This window comes from Cricetulus griseus, chromosome 2 (assembly GCF_003668045.3).
Source record: "Cricetulus griseus strain 17A/GY chromosome 2, alternate assembly CriGri-PICRH-1.0, whole genome shotgun sequence".
In the NCBI taxonomy this organism is placed as follows: Eukaryota; Metazoa; Chordata; class Mammalia; order Rodentia; family Cricetidae; genus Cricetulus; species Cricetulus griseus.
This window is the reverse complement of record NC_048595.1, coordinates 298,333,224-298,349,668: the sequence shown is the minus strand read 5'-3', so window position 1 is coordinate 298,349,668 and position 16,445 is coordinate 298,333,224. Positions and strand designations below refer to the sequence as shown.

Sequence of the window (16,445 nt, the reverse complement as noted above, 5' to 3'; positions counted from 1 at the left end):
TAAAAGCCTAATCACACTTTTTCATTCTGAATTAGTATTTTAAAAGCCAAAAATTCAATTAATATTTGTCTCACTTTTGGATCTGATGCCATTCTATTTACAGTTTATGCCAATCTTTAAAAAAATCAGTGAATGATTCTTTTGGGCCTTGTAAATGGCTCAGTCTCTTTTCCTGATTCATCAACCCTGTCCTAAGCATTCAAACTTGCTAAGTGACAACAGGCCAGGAGTGATCATCAAATCAAAACTGTCTTTGCAAATCAGCATACCAGCGTTTATCAAGAAGTTGGTCTCTGGAAATTTCTATACCTATAGCCCTATTTCACTGTTCTATGGCTAGCTTCCCTCTTTCCACCATAATTTCCATTGTAACCAAGGACCAGCTTCCAATATTGCTGTAGCTAAATCTTTCCAGTCTTGTGAAACAATTCTGTTCCGAGTTGCCCATGAATTTAACATCTTTTTCACAAAAGGTGAGTGCATACCATATGAAACTACTGCTTCTTGAAATCTCTTCAAATGTAACATTTTTCCCAGGTAACTTGGGGGTACCTAAGATTGTAGTTGTTTATTTTTCTCTTTTACTCTTTTGGCTCTTCGCTCCATGGGGGACCATTACCCAGCTCACAAATAAATCATACAAAGGCTTAATCTCTGTCATGAATTCCCAACCTTAGCTTGGCTTACTTTCTAGCCAGTTTTTCTTACCTTAAACTATCTCATCTACATTTTGCCTAAACCTTCTCTATACCATATACCTTTCTTTACTTCTTACTCCATGCCTGCCTGTGTAGCTGGGTGGCTGGGTGGCTGGTCCTTGATGTCTCTCTCTCTCTCTCTCTCTCTCTCTCTCTCTCTCTCTCTCTCTCTCTCTCTCTCTCTCTCTCTCTCTCTCTCCTACCTCCCTCCCCTTTCCGTGTTCCTTGATGCTCACTCCTCCCAGATTTCTTTTCCTATTTATTATCTCTTCTGCCAGCCCGCCTATCCTTTCTCCCACCTTTCTATTGGATATTCAGCTCTTTATTAGACCAATGAGATGTTTTAGACAGGCAAAGTAACACAGCTTCATAGACTTAAACAAATGCAACACGGAAGAATGCAATACATGTTTGCATCATTAAACAAATGATACACAGGATAAATGTAACACATCTCAAAATAATATACCACAACACTCTATGGCTAATTTTGGTCAGCTAGTAGCTAGCTCTGCCCTCTGATTCAAAGTAAACTGGCAGTCTTGGGACTGTCAGAGTCTGATCAAAATATCCCACAACAACAACAACAACAAAAAACAAGGCCTTCTAAACACAGCAGAACCAAATGAAAATATTAACTCACAGAGACCATGGCAGCATCCATAGGGCCTACAAAAGTATGGACAAGGAATAGTCCCAGCATTGACGTCAGAAGGGGACACAGTACACACCCATAATCTCCAATTGATAACCACTCAGAAGTGAAAAATTATAGTTTTCTTCAACAGAGTTTCATTGAGGATAAAAGCCACATGTAAGAGCAGGCCCCATGCCAAGCAGTAGATGGTTGATAAAAAAATGAACTCAATGGGCTTCTGGGAGGTTTTCTGTCTCATAATGTATGATAGCTTAAAGGTATTTTGCATACATACTGTTGCTTCTGGTTTTGAGTTTTTATGGAATTCCTGTGTGTGAGTACCTGTGTTTGTATGAACATATATGAGTGTGTGTGTGTGTGTGGATGTGTGTGTGTAGATGTGTTTCTTTTGTGCTTTTTCTTTGGCTTTTTTTTATGTTTATTTCATCCTATTATGATTTGTTTAGTTTGGTTTATCTTATTTTATTATTAATCTTTAGATACCTGCTTGTTTTCTAAGGAGAGACAGAAAGGTTGTGGATCCAGATAGGAAGAGAGGTGAGGAGGTTCTTGAAGGAGATGGGAGAGGAAAAGCTCTAATTGCAATATATTATATGAAAAAAATCTATTTCCTATAAAAGAAAAATAGGAAAAAAAGAATTTAAAAATTATAAACAGAATAAAATATTATCAGAACTATGGCAATTAATTTTTAAAAAAGATGAGGATGCTCCAGTCACTTACAAACAACACAGCCTTTGCATATAAACTATACCTGTCTTCTCATATATGTCAATCATATCTAGGTAATTAATTCCTAATAAGTTAACTACCAGGTAAATACTTGGCATAACTTATTTCTTAAGGAACAATAATTAGGGGAAAAGCTTTCAGTCCTGAAACATCATTCTTTGCTCAAATATTTCCTATCTACATATAATTCTTGATGATACAGAAAGCCAACTATATTTATCTCAAACTTCGGCGTTCCTATTTTTAACATTAGGATAACAATAGCTTTGGGTTATTAGCTTTCTGGGTAAGAAAATCAACTTCAAGGATCAGAGATGTATTGTGGCTCACAGTTTCCATTCATGGTTGTTTTAGCATCAAGGTCTTTATCTCAAGGACTTGGTCCTTTCAAATGAGTCCTGCCTTTTAGGATATCATCACTTGCCAATAGTCCAACAAGTTAGGCAACCCTCAGTGTATTCCATTAATGAGGGCAGAGCCTTCCTAAACCGATCATTGAACAACACACCAACTCTGAAATTTTCTGTATTATGGACAATGTCTTAGCATGTGAGCCTTTATGGGTCATTGCAGATCCAAGCCATAAAAGTATATACTTCAAAAGAGTCTAAGAATAAAATTATATAATAAATGTAAAGTGCCTGAAAATCACATGACAAACACTATATACACTATTATCTAAATATACATACCTATATTATCTAAATATACATGCAAAATGTTGGTTATTTGAGCTTTAGTTTCTTCCTAGGAGAGTAGAGTTATAGCCTGAAGCTAAAAATGTTACTTTCAAGTGAACTTTGTGAGATTCCCGGGCCAGAAAGCAGTGTTCAAAGACTGAGGGAGAAAAAAAAGATGTAGGATTTGGGAGAGGCACGGGTAACTTCTATGCCTCTGCATCAGCATTGGGCTGAGCTTTGACTATCCATGGCATTGTAACTGTGACCCTGCTTCAGTATTGGAGGAAGGAGATGTGCTGAAGGCATGTGGTCCTCTCTGGCCTATCAGGCTCACCAGTTTTGTAATATTTAACAGGCATGCAGGCACACATCATTAAAGCTGACCTCCATCAGATCAGATACACAAAATACTTGAATTCTATACCCATTATAAGAAATATGAAGCATGTGTCTTTTCTAACAAATACTGTAAAACATGTTGTTAGGGCAAAAAACTTTTTCCCTGGAAAGACTTTTATGTAAATATATTAACCCTACCTCACAAGTAAAATCTTCCCATACCTCAAATTCTAGGAATTTGATAGTGTGAAACAGCGACCCTTCTCCCCTTCCTTCTTCATTTCCTGTTCCCTGTTTCGAGGTGCCAGTTGAATAGGACTGTGAGGTTGGAGCCCAGCCAATGGGAAAAGGACAGTTACCAAGTGATTTAGAATAAAACCAAGGGCATTTCCTGTCTCTGTGTGTTACTCTTCTCAGCACACTGAGAGCAATTTTTGTCTTATCCAGAAACTTCAATTGGAGTGGTGGTCTCTTTCTTTGCAACCCAGAATGGATTTTTAACATTCAATTTCCCCTGAACCAGTAATGAAAACTGCCTCTGTAGCATAGCCTGCTGGCAACCTGAGAGCCAGATCCTCTTCTTCCTGTAGGAAATCCTGCTTCACAGTCTTGTGGGTAAATGTGCATCTGCTCTAGCCTTTGTCTCAAGTTTCCTATAAATTATAACATGACCACGCGTATGGAGGAGGTAAAATTAGACTCTACCTCTCCCTACCCATTTGGCCAAACTGTAAATAAATTAATTTTCTTTTATCAATTTCTGTTTTCTAATTTATTTTTAAAACCAGGGAAACTAAGGCAGTGGGTTTATGTATCTAAGTGCTTCTTTTGAAAGTCATAGGGGAAAAGCAATATTTTCCTGAGTGGCACCTCCCCTGGTGGCTTTTGGGAAATGAACAGGAAGGTAGACAAGAGATGGAGTTGGGAAACTGGTCTTAGCAGGTGCTGTGGATGTTTTCTAGGTATGCTGCCATCTTTGGTTGTCAGCTTTATTACATCTGGAATTAACTAAAACCAAGAGGCTGGGCACACCTCTTAATTAATTAATTAATTCTTAATTAAATTGTTTGAAGTAGGAAGACACACTTCTAGTCTAGATCTTTCAGGTGGGATGATGCACCTTAAATCCAGACCTCCTCTTCTGCTGGTAGGACATAGAAGAAGGAAGCTTGCTCTCATTTTGCCTACTTGTTCTCCCCTCACTATCAAGTCCATTCTTTCATTGCTTTGGGCCTGCTTCTTTGTGAATGTGTCATATCCAACCTCGTGGACTGAACAACTGCTGGACTCTTGGACCTTCCATCATTGGCAGCCATTGTTGGACTAGCTGAGCCACACCCTTTAAGCTATTCTAATAAATTCCCTTTCTATATATAGAGAGATTCATTCTATATGTGTTGTTCCTCTAGAATTCTAATACACTCGATATCTATCTGCAGGTTTGAAGGTCACTGGAAATGGGCTCAGCCCTCACAATTAGCAGTTTGTAAAATCAGGAACTGAAACTGTAGGATTGCTTACTGACTAAGAGAATGAGAGTATGGGGCATATCTCTGGTCCCAGGCACACACTGTGAGCTGTCCAGATGTTTGTTTAGATTCCTACCTAGTAGCTTGATGGCCGAGAACAAGGACAATCCATTGTCCCTGCCCATGCCTTTAAGGGTCAATACAAGTTAATCATTTGGACAGGAATAAAATGCTTGGGGAAGCTGTCTTAGAAATTTTAGAAAGAGTATAACGTCTACACAACAGGTCTCTTTCTTGGCCACTGTCAACTGACACATCTTAAGAGCTTGACTTTAATCTGTAAGGACTTACCTAAATTATATTCAATGCATCTTGTCTGAATTTTCTCAACAGAGATCACAAGTGTTCAATTGGAACCTCCAGCTCACCCGTTCATGATCCAGAAAGCCCCCATTCCTCTCTTTCTCCTCAAACCCCACCCACTCAGAGAGTCTCCGAAAAAAGGAAAGGCACCGAAAAAGCCCCAGCTCCACATTCTTGGTGGCTACTGCGGTTGGAGTTGCCAGTCAGCCAAGTCTCAGCCTAAATCACTCAGCTTTTGATCACACTTGGGCACAAACCCAGATTGTGCTGGTCATATGCTCTCTCTCTCTCTCTCTCTCTCTCTCTCTCTCCCTCTCTCTCTGTCTGTCTCTCTCTGTCTGTCTCTCTCTCTCTTCTCTCTCTCTCTGTGTGTGTGTGTGTGTGTGTGTGTGTGTGTGTGTCTGTCTGTCTGTCTGTCTGTCTATCTATCTGTCTGTCTCTCTGGGTTTTTGAGACAGAGTCTCTTTGTGGCTTTGCAACAGAGTTCTGGAACTCCCTCTGTAGGCTAAGCTGGGCTCAAGCTCACAGAGATCCTCTTGTCTCTGCTTCCCAGTGCTGGGATTAAAGGCATGGGCCACCACTGCCCAGCTCCCTGCTTTAGTTTGAAGGTGCAGCTTCTCCCGATTCAACATCTGGGGCTGGAGAACTTGTCCTGGAATTGCCTTGCTCAAATAAACCTGTTATACTTTTTTAATTCGGCTTGATTTGGCTTAGTGCCATGCCAGTGCAAGCCTGGTCCATTCTGGAAAAGACACAGTCTCTTTGTTCCAGGGACCTTGAGTTTGGAGATATCTTTCAAAAAAAAAAAAAAGTTACTTTCCACCCCACTGCTGGATCCCAGACTACCACATGGGACTCCTCACCCTATTCTCTGGCACAGGTCTAAACCAGATCCTCTGTCATCCCTGGGGTGTCTCCTGTGAAATTTATCCAAATTGGGACTGTCTCACACCATATGTTCAAAACAAATAGTTTGAGCTCCCTTGTCTTCAAGGTTTTCAAGCTCTGCAGTCCTGCCCCTCTCTCTGTACCCAGAACTAGCTCAAGACGCCTTTTCACCCAGGGACTGACCCTGAGCCCTCTGCTCCAACTGAGCCTCCCGAGTAATTAACAACCTTCACCTCTCTTCTTCCTCTTGTCTCTTCCTTGTTCTATCTGTCTGCCTGCCTGGCTCATGTCCCCACTCTGAGATGGCCTTTTGTTCTTTACTCCCCCAGTCCCCCAACAAACCTCTTTGTAGTCGCTCTATTAAGCTTGGTGTGTTCTCTTAGTGGATGCCTTGGCAGGGCCTGGGGAAAGTACCCAGTTGGCTCTCTCTTTTCTGTTAATCATTCCATTGGTGCCAAAGACTCACTAGGCTCTCCTGGCATCCCGTATGGCCATGCTGGGATCCTATCCACCAGCTCCACCTGTAACAGATCCACTCCGGGCTTGGTTCTGTCTGCTTGTCATAAGTGCTTAATGTCCTGTGCATACTTTTGTTATAATGTTCGTAAGAGACAGAGCCGGAGAGGCCAACTGCTGTGTGCCCAGCACACAACTGTTCTCCCTTGCAGGGGCTACCGATCAATAAGGTATAATACACAGATCATTTGTCTAAGAATTTGACTACAAAATCTAGAGTCTGATTCTTCAGCGGCTGCTTTCCTCTGCCCTGCATTGCTGTCAACATTGGCACATGTGTGCTTGTCTGGCTCCTGCAGCCTCTTGCGGCAGCCTGCTCGTTCCCTAGCTTACTCTCTCTCTTCCTCCATGGACTCGGATGTTGTTAAGGCAGCATGGCCTCAACACAAATCTATGGTAAAATTGGCAAACAAGTTCCAAATTTTTACAAATTGTTAACCACTACTGCCACAGACAAAGTTTTTGCCCCACATATCTTATATTTTTGGTTGTGAGTGTAGCTTTTAACAGCTGAGCCATCTCTCCAGCCCAGCTCCATATATCTTATACCTAATCTTGTTCCACTACACGGCCAAAGTCCTTTACCTTTAAGGTTCTACTTTCCTATTTTTAAAAATCTTTTATCTCTAATTTTTTTTTTTTTTGCACTCTTCTCTGTATCTTAAGATTATACTGTAGAGTGAGAGGCCCGAATCCCAGCCTGGAAGCATTGTCAGAGAAAGGCCCGAACTTCAGGCCAGGAACACTGTGAAGAGAGCCGTGAGCCTCAGAACTGGGAACCTTGTTAGAGGGAGGCCCCAGCCTCAGCCCCAGGAGCAAAGAGTGATCACCGGTTGAAGCAACAGCAGCGCTTTCCAGCAGTAGCTTTCAGAAACTATTGCAAAATGTTCCTCTGGGAAAGAGCACCTGTGTCACAGCCAGCATCCACTGCCACTTCTCGGTTGGAGATACCCTGCTACTCCATCGACTCAGCCCCATCTATACCTCCAATGGGAGGAGCATCCACCAGAGCTGTGTAGCCCCACCTGCACCTCAAGGAGTGACCACCTGAGCATTGGGGCATTGGCCCACTTCCACAAAAAGCGTTTAGTACGTTCTACTTGTTCCTGAAGGAGAAGTCAACGGAGCCACAGCCCCCAACTATACCAATTGGAGAAAGAGAACCCCTGAAGCACAAGCTCCACCTATACTGATTAGAGGAAGAGATACATAGACAACAAGGTAAGAACACACTCAGCAATATAAAGAGGAATATGGCACCACTAGAAACTAGAGGCGCAACAACAGCAAGACCTGAACATCCAAACACAGATGAATAGAAGAAAACGACTTAAAAAAATAACTTTGTAGCCGGGCATTGGTGGCGTATGCCTTTAATCCCAGCACTCAGGAGGCAGAGGCAGGCGGATCTCTGTGAGTTTGAGGCCAGCCTGGTCTCCAGAGCCAGTGCCAGGATAGGCTCCAAAGCTACACAGAGAAACCCTGTCTCAAAAAACAGAAGGAAAAAAAATCTATATGACTTGTAACAAAGTCTACTTCCCACCAGAAAGTTTTGTTTGTTTTGTTGTTAGATAAGTTTTGTCTAATTTGTATGTACGGACAGACCGGTGCCTGTAAGTTTTCTTGTGGACATGGAACCACACAAAACTGCATCAGGCTCAAGTAAAAGCACAAACGTGCAGGGCCTCTGTATGTTTATTTCTGACTGGTCTTGGATGTGTGAGTTTACTGTATTCCCTGTGTCTTGGTGATAGTTCAGCTGCCTGGGCTAAGAATTTGCCTCTGGGCTTTCTGGCCACTGAATCTGATGAAATAACAGATTCATATGTCATTTGGGTATAATTAATATGAAACTTGTTTTATGCTGTCCTATTTTATTAAAAAACAGCTAAGGGAATAGGGTATGATTAAAAATCTGTAGCAAAAGTTAACTTAAAACTCTGAGTTGGAACTGTTCTGGAAAACAATCTTAAGTGCAGCCATGTGGGCAGTCACCATTTTGACTAGGGCTGGAGAAGCAGAATGGCATGTGACTTCAGCACCATCTTTGGACAGTCACACTGATGGCAGCTATCTTTGCTAGGGCTGGAGAAGAGGAATGTCATATGACTTCACTGCCATCTTAATTAAAGGTGACCACATAGAGTGGACCTACCAAGGAGACAACAGGTCTCCAAGATATTTTGGATTAGGATGGATTATTAAATGATAATCCCTGTCCTGAAAACAAGATCCATAAACACTGGGATTTAAAACAATGCTGGTTTAATGAGGCATTAAAGCTGTTCCTCCATGTGTTCCTGTACAGGGATGTATCCTGCTGGATAAGAGTAAACCTCTTGGTATTGATTCTAGAGACACTGAATTGTTTACACTGTTGAAACTTGGTTTTGCCTTCTACAAATTATGGTTGTGCTCTGTGTCTTCATTCTTGAAATAAAAAAGGTAGTTTAGTTGGATATTAACAGAATACACAGTTGAGAGACCTTAAACTTCCTTAAAAGAAAATTTTAGAGTTTAGTAGAAAGTTTAAATAAACTGAATATTTTCAAGAAACAGTTTAAAATGCTTAAAATTGTGAATTTATATGGCTCTGGGCCATTTAAAAATTTATAAGACATTTTATTATAATGCCTTTATTATTATATGATCTTAATAAATAGAGGACTAAAAAAATAAAACATAGGACCACAGCTAAACACCAGAGACTAAGGTATTCCTATCTCATGATGCAGTAAGATGGCAACCTAAGCAGTCTAGCAAAGAGTCTCTCCTTACCGAAGGTCTTTTAGGCTAACAGAGACTGATTTAGAAATATATATCTAAGCTCCTTGCTTTTACTAACATCGCTAAGCTGTAGAAAACTGTTGTGTTCTACAATGGGGTACTATAAAAGGATCAGCAAAGATCCCAGAATCTTTGTGGACTGTGTTTATGAGTTGAAAGTCTCATCTTGATATTAAAAGAGTTTCAACTCAGAAATTGTTATTTTCTAAGGCTAAACTTAACAGGGATAAAGCTATAATATACTATTCTTATAAGGCAAACAAGTTATAAAATCCTAATCTTATAAAACAAACAAGGTATAAAATCTCAATCTTATAAAACAAACAAGTTAATAGTCACCTCATAAAGGATCAAATTCTTTGATATTTTCAAATCTAGCTTCTTATGTTTTCAAAGTTATGCCTAAAACAAGTAACTAGAAAACAAGCAACGTTTGTCTTATTTAGATACATCTAACAAACAATGGTCCTCAGATGTTTCAGAGATTTGAGAATATGGCATTTAAAATGTTTAATAAAGAGTTTTCATGATAGAGACATGCCAGATCCTGGAGCACCCCATCTCCTCCAAAGAAGATGAGTGGGCACAGAAGAACCTCCACCTGGAGGCAAAGCTGGCCACTGGGTGAAAAACTGCTGCCAGGATGCTGTCAAGACTATGGACAAGGACACCGAGGAGCTGATTGATTGCCTTTGCCTAGAAAAAGTAGGCTGGTCCTGCCAAGTTCCTACTCCTCAGGAGAGTGTGTCAGATCTTCTGAGCCTGGTAGCTGAAGACTCATGCTGCACTGAGAACTCTACCCCCACCCCCCAATGATCATAGAAGAACCTGTGGTGGTTGTCTAGGTAGCCAGTAAGTCCTTCTCATTTTAACAAAATAGGAAGCTGCTTCAGGTCTGCTTACTCAGGTGAAATTTATCCTTCTCAGATCTGATAGGGTTTGATGACTAGGCTAATGATAGCTTTGCCAGTTTAACACCCTTCACCCCAAGACTACAAACATGTTGGCTGATCATTAGTTAAGTTTGTTAAAAATGCAGACAAGTTTGCCTTGTTCACAGGCTTCATAGTTAAGGATAACCAGGTTTTATGTGTAACTTTCCATTAAAGAAACACAGAAAATGATTTAATATGCACAAATGCAAATTGTAAAGTTATAAATGAATGATTTAAGGCTTGTAAAGATATTTCAGACTTATGTTCCCTTGCTATGCTATTGTTACACTGGGATTTCTGAGGTTCAGGATTTCAGCATTGGTAAATGGAGTTCTGATAGAGCACTGTCTACTTAATATTCAGTCACAAGCTCGGGATTTTAAATTTCCTTTGGTTGTCTTCTAAGTATGCACCTGAAGGTGTGTTTCATCAGGCTAAAAACAGGCTTTCTAGACATAGGAAAAATCTTCATGCCTTTTAACCAAAAGCCTTTGCTATGACACCAAGGTGTGAATCGGTTTCAGCTATTTTACGGACACCTTCATGTTCCAAGGGACAGGGTGCTCTTACTGTATCAACGAATCAAGCCTGGTGAAAAATAATATAGTCACTCCACAAACTGTCTGAAGGACTTTGCCAATACAACCTGAGCACATCTCTGTTCCATTCTTTCTGGCAGTCTTCCCTCTTTCCATGGCTAGCCCCATTCATAGGGCTGGTGCTGTCCTTTTTTTTCCTCCTAGCACTTGGCCTTCTCTGCTTCCTCCAAGATTCCTGAGGTCTCCAGGGTGGCAGTTAACCAAATACTTCTTCACCCATTCCTCCTGCTGAGCATGAGCCCACCGACTCCTGACTCCTCCTCCCCACGTTGTCCCAAGCCATCAGGAAGTAGCCATATTTGAACCATACCCATACACTCCCAAAAGGTTAGGCTGTTTGATTGGAATCTCCAGCTTGCCCCTGTATGGTCCAGAAAGCCTCATCCCTGTCTCTCTCTCTCTCCAAGCTCTGCCCACTCAGAGAGTCTCTGAACAAAGGAAGGGTGCCAAAAAATCCCAGTTCTGCATTGTTGGTGACTACTGAAGCTTCCTCCTCTGCAGTTGCCAGCCACCCTAGTCCCAGCCTAAAGTATTCATCTTTTGACCAAACTTGGGCACAAATCCAGCTTGTGGTGGGTACATCATCACCCCTCACCTGCAATGTATAAAGTCTCCCTGCTTTAGTTTGGAGGTGCAGCTTCTCCAGCCTCAATCTCAAGGACTGGAGAACTCACCTGGGAGTTGCTTTGCTCAAATAAACCTGTTATACTCTTTCAATTCAGCTTGATATGGCTTATTGCATTGGGGAAGAAAACCTATAATAAGGACTTAGGAGCTAAGGAAAAGCAAGGTGAGATCCTGGTGGCAGTGAGAAAACCCAAAACTTATTAGAAATGACTGGAGAGGTTTGGACAAAAGAATGTCATATGCCTCATTTATGTACTCATGGGTGGTATATAGGGACATTTTCCTCATTCACATATAAAAGTTACAATGGTAAGCCAGGACAGAGAACTCTGGAGTTCAGAGAAACAGGAAGCCAGGATGAAGAATGTTCAAGCATCTGAAACAGCAATGGGCTCCTGCACACTAGTAGAAGCAGAGTGCCTTGGGGGCCTCCACATAAGAAAACCCAGTGAGCTAAGGTATAGAGGGAATATACATATGAGGCTTTGGGCACAAGACTAGAAAGGGTTGGGTGGGTTTGCGGTACCTGTATGGGAATACTTGGGGGGCATGAATCAAAATGACAGAAAACCTACCCAGTTTGAATGGGAGAAGGATCTGGATATGATTCTGCATATGGCAAGGAGGTAGACAAAAAAAAAAAATGAGTTTGATTTAGAAAACTTGACCAATCTGGATTCATGTGTGATATAAAGAAGAATCCCTACAACACCTGGAATGGCGAGAACAATCTCCATAGGTGAGTGATGGGACATGAAAGCAATCCACACAACATGTGGAATGGGGAGGACATTCTATAGATGAGTGATGGGACACGGCACTATATTCACATAGCATTCCCTGCCATTTCCTGAAATAGGGAAAACATCTCAAGAGGATTATGGTTTCTTACTCCTCAATTTTCACTCCCAGTTTTCTGGACTTTTATTTCTTGGTCCAAAGTGGCAATGAGTGTAAATGACAGCTGCTGGCTTCCTATCTTGAAGTACTCTTTGAGAAAGACTAAAACTTCAAGTGTTGATCTAATGCAATTTCTAATTATTTATTATCTAATTCAGGTTTGTACTTTGTAACTGCCTCCTTCCAGTTTTCCTAGGCATTTCAAACCCTGAATGTTGACACTGTCTATATAATGGCACTTGTGACTGAAAAGCATCACACAAAAATATTCCTTTACTTCGAAGTCCTGAAATAGAAAGATAATCACGTTGATTAGGCAGTTCGGTAGGTCCTCTGTTATGACCACCCAGGACTGCCAGCACAGGTCTGGTTGCCACCCTTTGTGCAATATTCAAGTGGGAAAAATAATTCCACTCAACTTTGTCAATGATTAGTTTTTGGGTTTTTTATTATTTTGTTTTGTTTTTGCTGTTTGGGGGCTTGCTTTTGTTTGTTTTGTTTTGTGTTTAAGACATTCTTGAAACTACTAATACTCACTACTAATACTCACGTGAGCTTTTCAGCAGGATTCTGGGTATGAGGCCACCACCATGTAGCAGGGTCTCCAGAAGCAGGTCCCATTTACAGCATGGTTGGGATAAGAGTAGTTTTAACTGACCCTCGGCATTCAGTTCTCCAGCTGACATAGGCCTTTCAAAACGAAAGATAAGATGGAGTAATAAAGTTAATCTGTCTATGAAATTAATAGCCTTAAAGTCCAGATGTAATGCCAACTCCTGTAAATGTCGATTCCTCCCAGATTACTCTGAAAATGCTTTCATGCTTGCTTACTTTAGGGTTGCTCAGGGAAGGAATTACACTTAATCTCAACTAGCTAAAAGCAAATTAATGCTTGGTAGCCTGCCAAACCTAAAGCTGATAGAAAATAACCATGCCTATATTTTACAGAACTCTTCTTTTTCTTTTTCTTTCTTTTTTCTTTTTCAAGGAGAAAAGAAAAACCACTTACACATTTATTTTGAATGTCATCATTTTTTCATCCACTAAAGACATAATGACTGATTACTATATACTATTAGCTTTTTTTCTCATTTGGGGAAAGTTGTTCTAAGGGGCTTTTGAATACTTGGGATGTTGATTTATACTGAAATTGTTGGTAAAACTAAAGGAATTCAAAACTTCTGTGAAAGGTCCACCAAAATCTAATTATTTAATTAGAAAATTCTTAAACCAACATGCAATTATCAGAGTTAATGCTACAATTCACCCTATGACCTAGTTAAGCAGTGTCATCAAAGAGAAATAATTCCAAGATAAACAGGCTTCTGCTTTCTAAACTGTCATCAGTTTTGAGCAGCAAATCAGCTTCCCCGGAGTACTACTTTCATTTCCTGTGTAGCAGCAGGGCATGAGAGAGCAGGAATTATCAATAGCATTGTTCAACTTTTCCTTCTAAAATCCCCGAATTTGGGTCATATAAAAGTCATAACAAGAGAGACAAACTTACAATAACAGCAAAAGTGAGAAAGAAACATGCCCTGTGGTGGTGGCTACAAGGACTGTGAAAGTAAGCTGCACAGGGAAGGAAAACTGTTATTTGAATGGTGTGAAAGTGGGGATGTGAGAGGGACACACACAGCACAGGGAGGAGAGGACAGTTTGCTATACTGTCATTAGCAATCACTTCCTAAGCGGTTGGTCCCTAGATACCAACATATCTAACCCCTGACATCAGCATGAGAGAATATGCTAAAATGCAAACATGCAAATTCTGCTTGTTTCTCATTCTCAAACCTAGGTTGGCTCAGAACTCAATTCACAGGATTGCCCAGTCTTGCCTCAAACTCAAGGTAATCCTTCTGCCTTGGAATCCCAAATAATGGGATTGTGGGTAGGAACCATCAATCACCTCTGGCTAAAATTCTTGAGCATCCTCTCATTAGAAAGCGCAGAGGTAGACCACAGAAATCTGCACCCTTACAAGGTCTCTCTAGGAAATCCTGCTGCATGTTATGGTTTGGAACCAATGCTGCATGTTACAGTTTGGGAACATTGCTGGATGTTACAGATTGGGAACATTGCTGCATGTTACAGATTGGGAACATTGCTGCATGTTACAGTTTGGGAACATTGCTGCATGGTCCAATTTGGGAACATTGCTGCATGTTACAGTTTGGAACTATTGCTGCATGTTACAGTTTGGGACCACTGTTACATGTTACAATTTGGGACCACTTCAGCACAGTAGTAGAAACAGAAAAGATTCATAGCACCTTTCAGACCTCTGGGTCTTTGTACCCATCCAAAATTGGCCTTGACTTGCTGCCAATGATAGACTAAATGTTTGTGTTCCTCCAAAATTTAAATGTTTATACTTTAATTACAATGTAGTATCACCTGAAGATGAGGACCTTGCAGGGGAAGGTTGGGTCAGGAGGTGATGTCATGAATGGGATTAGATGAAGAGGAAGAGAATTATCTTGCCCTACTCTGACCATAAAGATATAAGAATTCTTCCTGTTAGCAACCTGGATGAAGGCCTTCACCAGAACCTCACTGCTGGAACCCTCACCCCTAGTATCTGTCACAGCACCCTGTATTAACTAGGACACCATTTATCCATAGAGCTTTGCATAACTCTACATTTACCTTAATCTTACCCATCTATCCTAGCTAGTTTTAATCAAGTTGACACACACTGAGTTCTTTGAAAGAAGAGAATTCAACTGAGAATCTTTGTAGGGCATTTTCTTAGTGAATATTGTGGAAAGGCCCAGCCATTGTAGGTGGTACCACAACCCTGGACTGGTGGTCCTGGGTTCTATGAGAAAGGCAGGCTGAGAAAGACATGGGAAGCAAGCCAGTAAGCAGCACTCCTCTATGGCCCCTATATCAGCTCCTACCTCCAGGGTCCTACCCTGTTTGAGTTCCTGTCCTGACTTCCTTGGATGATGAACTATGATGTGGAGGTATAAGCCAAAAAACATTTGGCTTTTTTTCCAAACTTGCTTTCGGTTGTGGTGTTTTATCACAGCAACAGCAACTCTAAAACACTACCCTTTAATTTATAGCAAAAATTCCACTTTCTCTGAAAATTCTTCACTAAATGTTTCTCTTCAGCATGGCCTCTGAGGTAAAGAATTTATGACAAGCTTACACATTTCAGCACTTACTATTTCATCAAGTAAGATTTTATCTCTCTTTCTAGACTCAAGTGTCTTGAGGATACTTGTTTTCTATTACTCAAAATTTTTACCACTGTAGAATGCAGATATTACTGATGCTGCTGGCTGACTGATTTGATGTGTTAGCATGTGCATGGACAGGCAAAGAAGAAGAAAAGAAAAGAAAGAACTTTGCATTTAGAGCAAGAGGGTTGAAAATGAGAAGGATCAAAGTTATAATTAAAGAAACTTCAAAGCATCTCCTCTTTGGCATGGCATCAGAAACATTTCACAACTTCAGGATGCACACATTTCTTCAGTCTGTACTTAAACTTTGGATGAATTTAGGCTTTCCTTGTGAAGCCTTGATATTTAGTACCAAAAGTAACTCCTTGGGCATTTGGGCAATGCTAGGTAGGGGGATTTTTGCCGTGGGTAGCCAATGAAGAAAGAAGAATAAGTAGCCTAATTCTCAGCCAGGGGAGTCAAAGCCATGGCTACTGAGAACCCCTGGAATCCAGAGTACTTTCCATGTACTGTGCAGGATCTTTGAAGTTTTGAGCCTAGTTCCAAAAGACACCAAGGCCAACACTATTTCCTCTCTGAACCTTGGGTGTTGGGTTCCTAAGAAGCCCTGCAGGTTACTATAGAGGAAAAGCAGCTAGTAGCAATTGTTACAAGTATCCTTGGTTAGTTAACCTTTCCTAAATACATACTACACTTGAGTTAGTGATACAGCTAAAGGACAGTTTTTCTAGAAGATATAGTGAGGATTTCTGACAGACAGTTGGAAAATGACAGAGAAAGATCATGGGGAGCCCTGGTCTCAAAGTGGGAATCTGTATCTATTGAAGAGTTTAAAACAAGGGAGATTTGTTCCTCTGCCCTTCTCAGAAACACCTGAGGCCTGGAACTGCACACTGCTGATCCCATCCTGGCGGGATCCAGCCCACCCAGAGACTGGCAAGAGAGACATCAGAGTAATAGATCTGTTTGCACCCACCTGAAGGGAACCTTGGCCCCATTCCTACCAGGAAGGAAAGAGACCCCTTCTACACCCACAGAAGAAGGGATGGGAAGAAGACAATAT

General features: G+C 41.0%; 1 protein-coding gene across 4 annotated transcripts in view; it reads right to left on the bottom strand.

The window, feature by feature from the left end:
• Window positions 1-16,445, bottom strand: part of Kiaa0825 (KIAA0825 ortholog) — a 443,548-nt gene that overhangs the window by 263,790 nt on the left and 163,313 nt on the right. For all 4 annotated transcript variants that reach the window (XM_027401813.2, XM_027401815.2, XM_035440466.1 and 1 more), the window contains one exon: window positions 12,742-12,881. In XM_027401813.2, coding sequence (XP_027257614.1) covers window positions 12,742-12,881 — 140 coding nt within the window. The remainder of the gene's footprint in view (window positions 1-12,741; window positions 12,882-16,445) is intronic.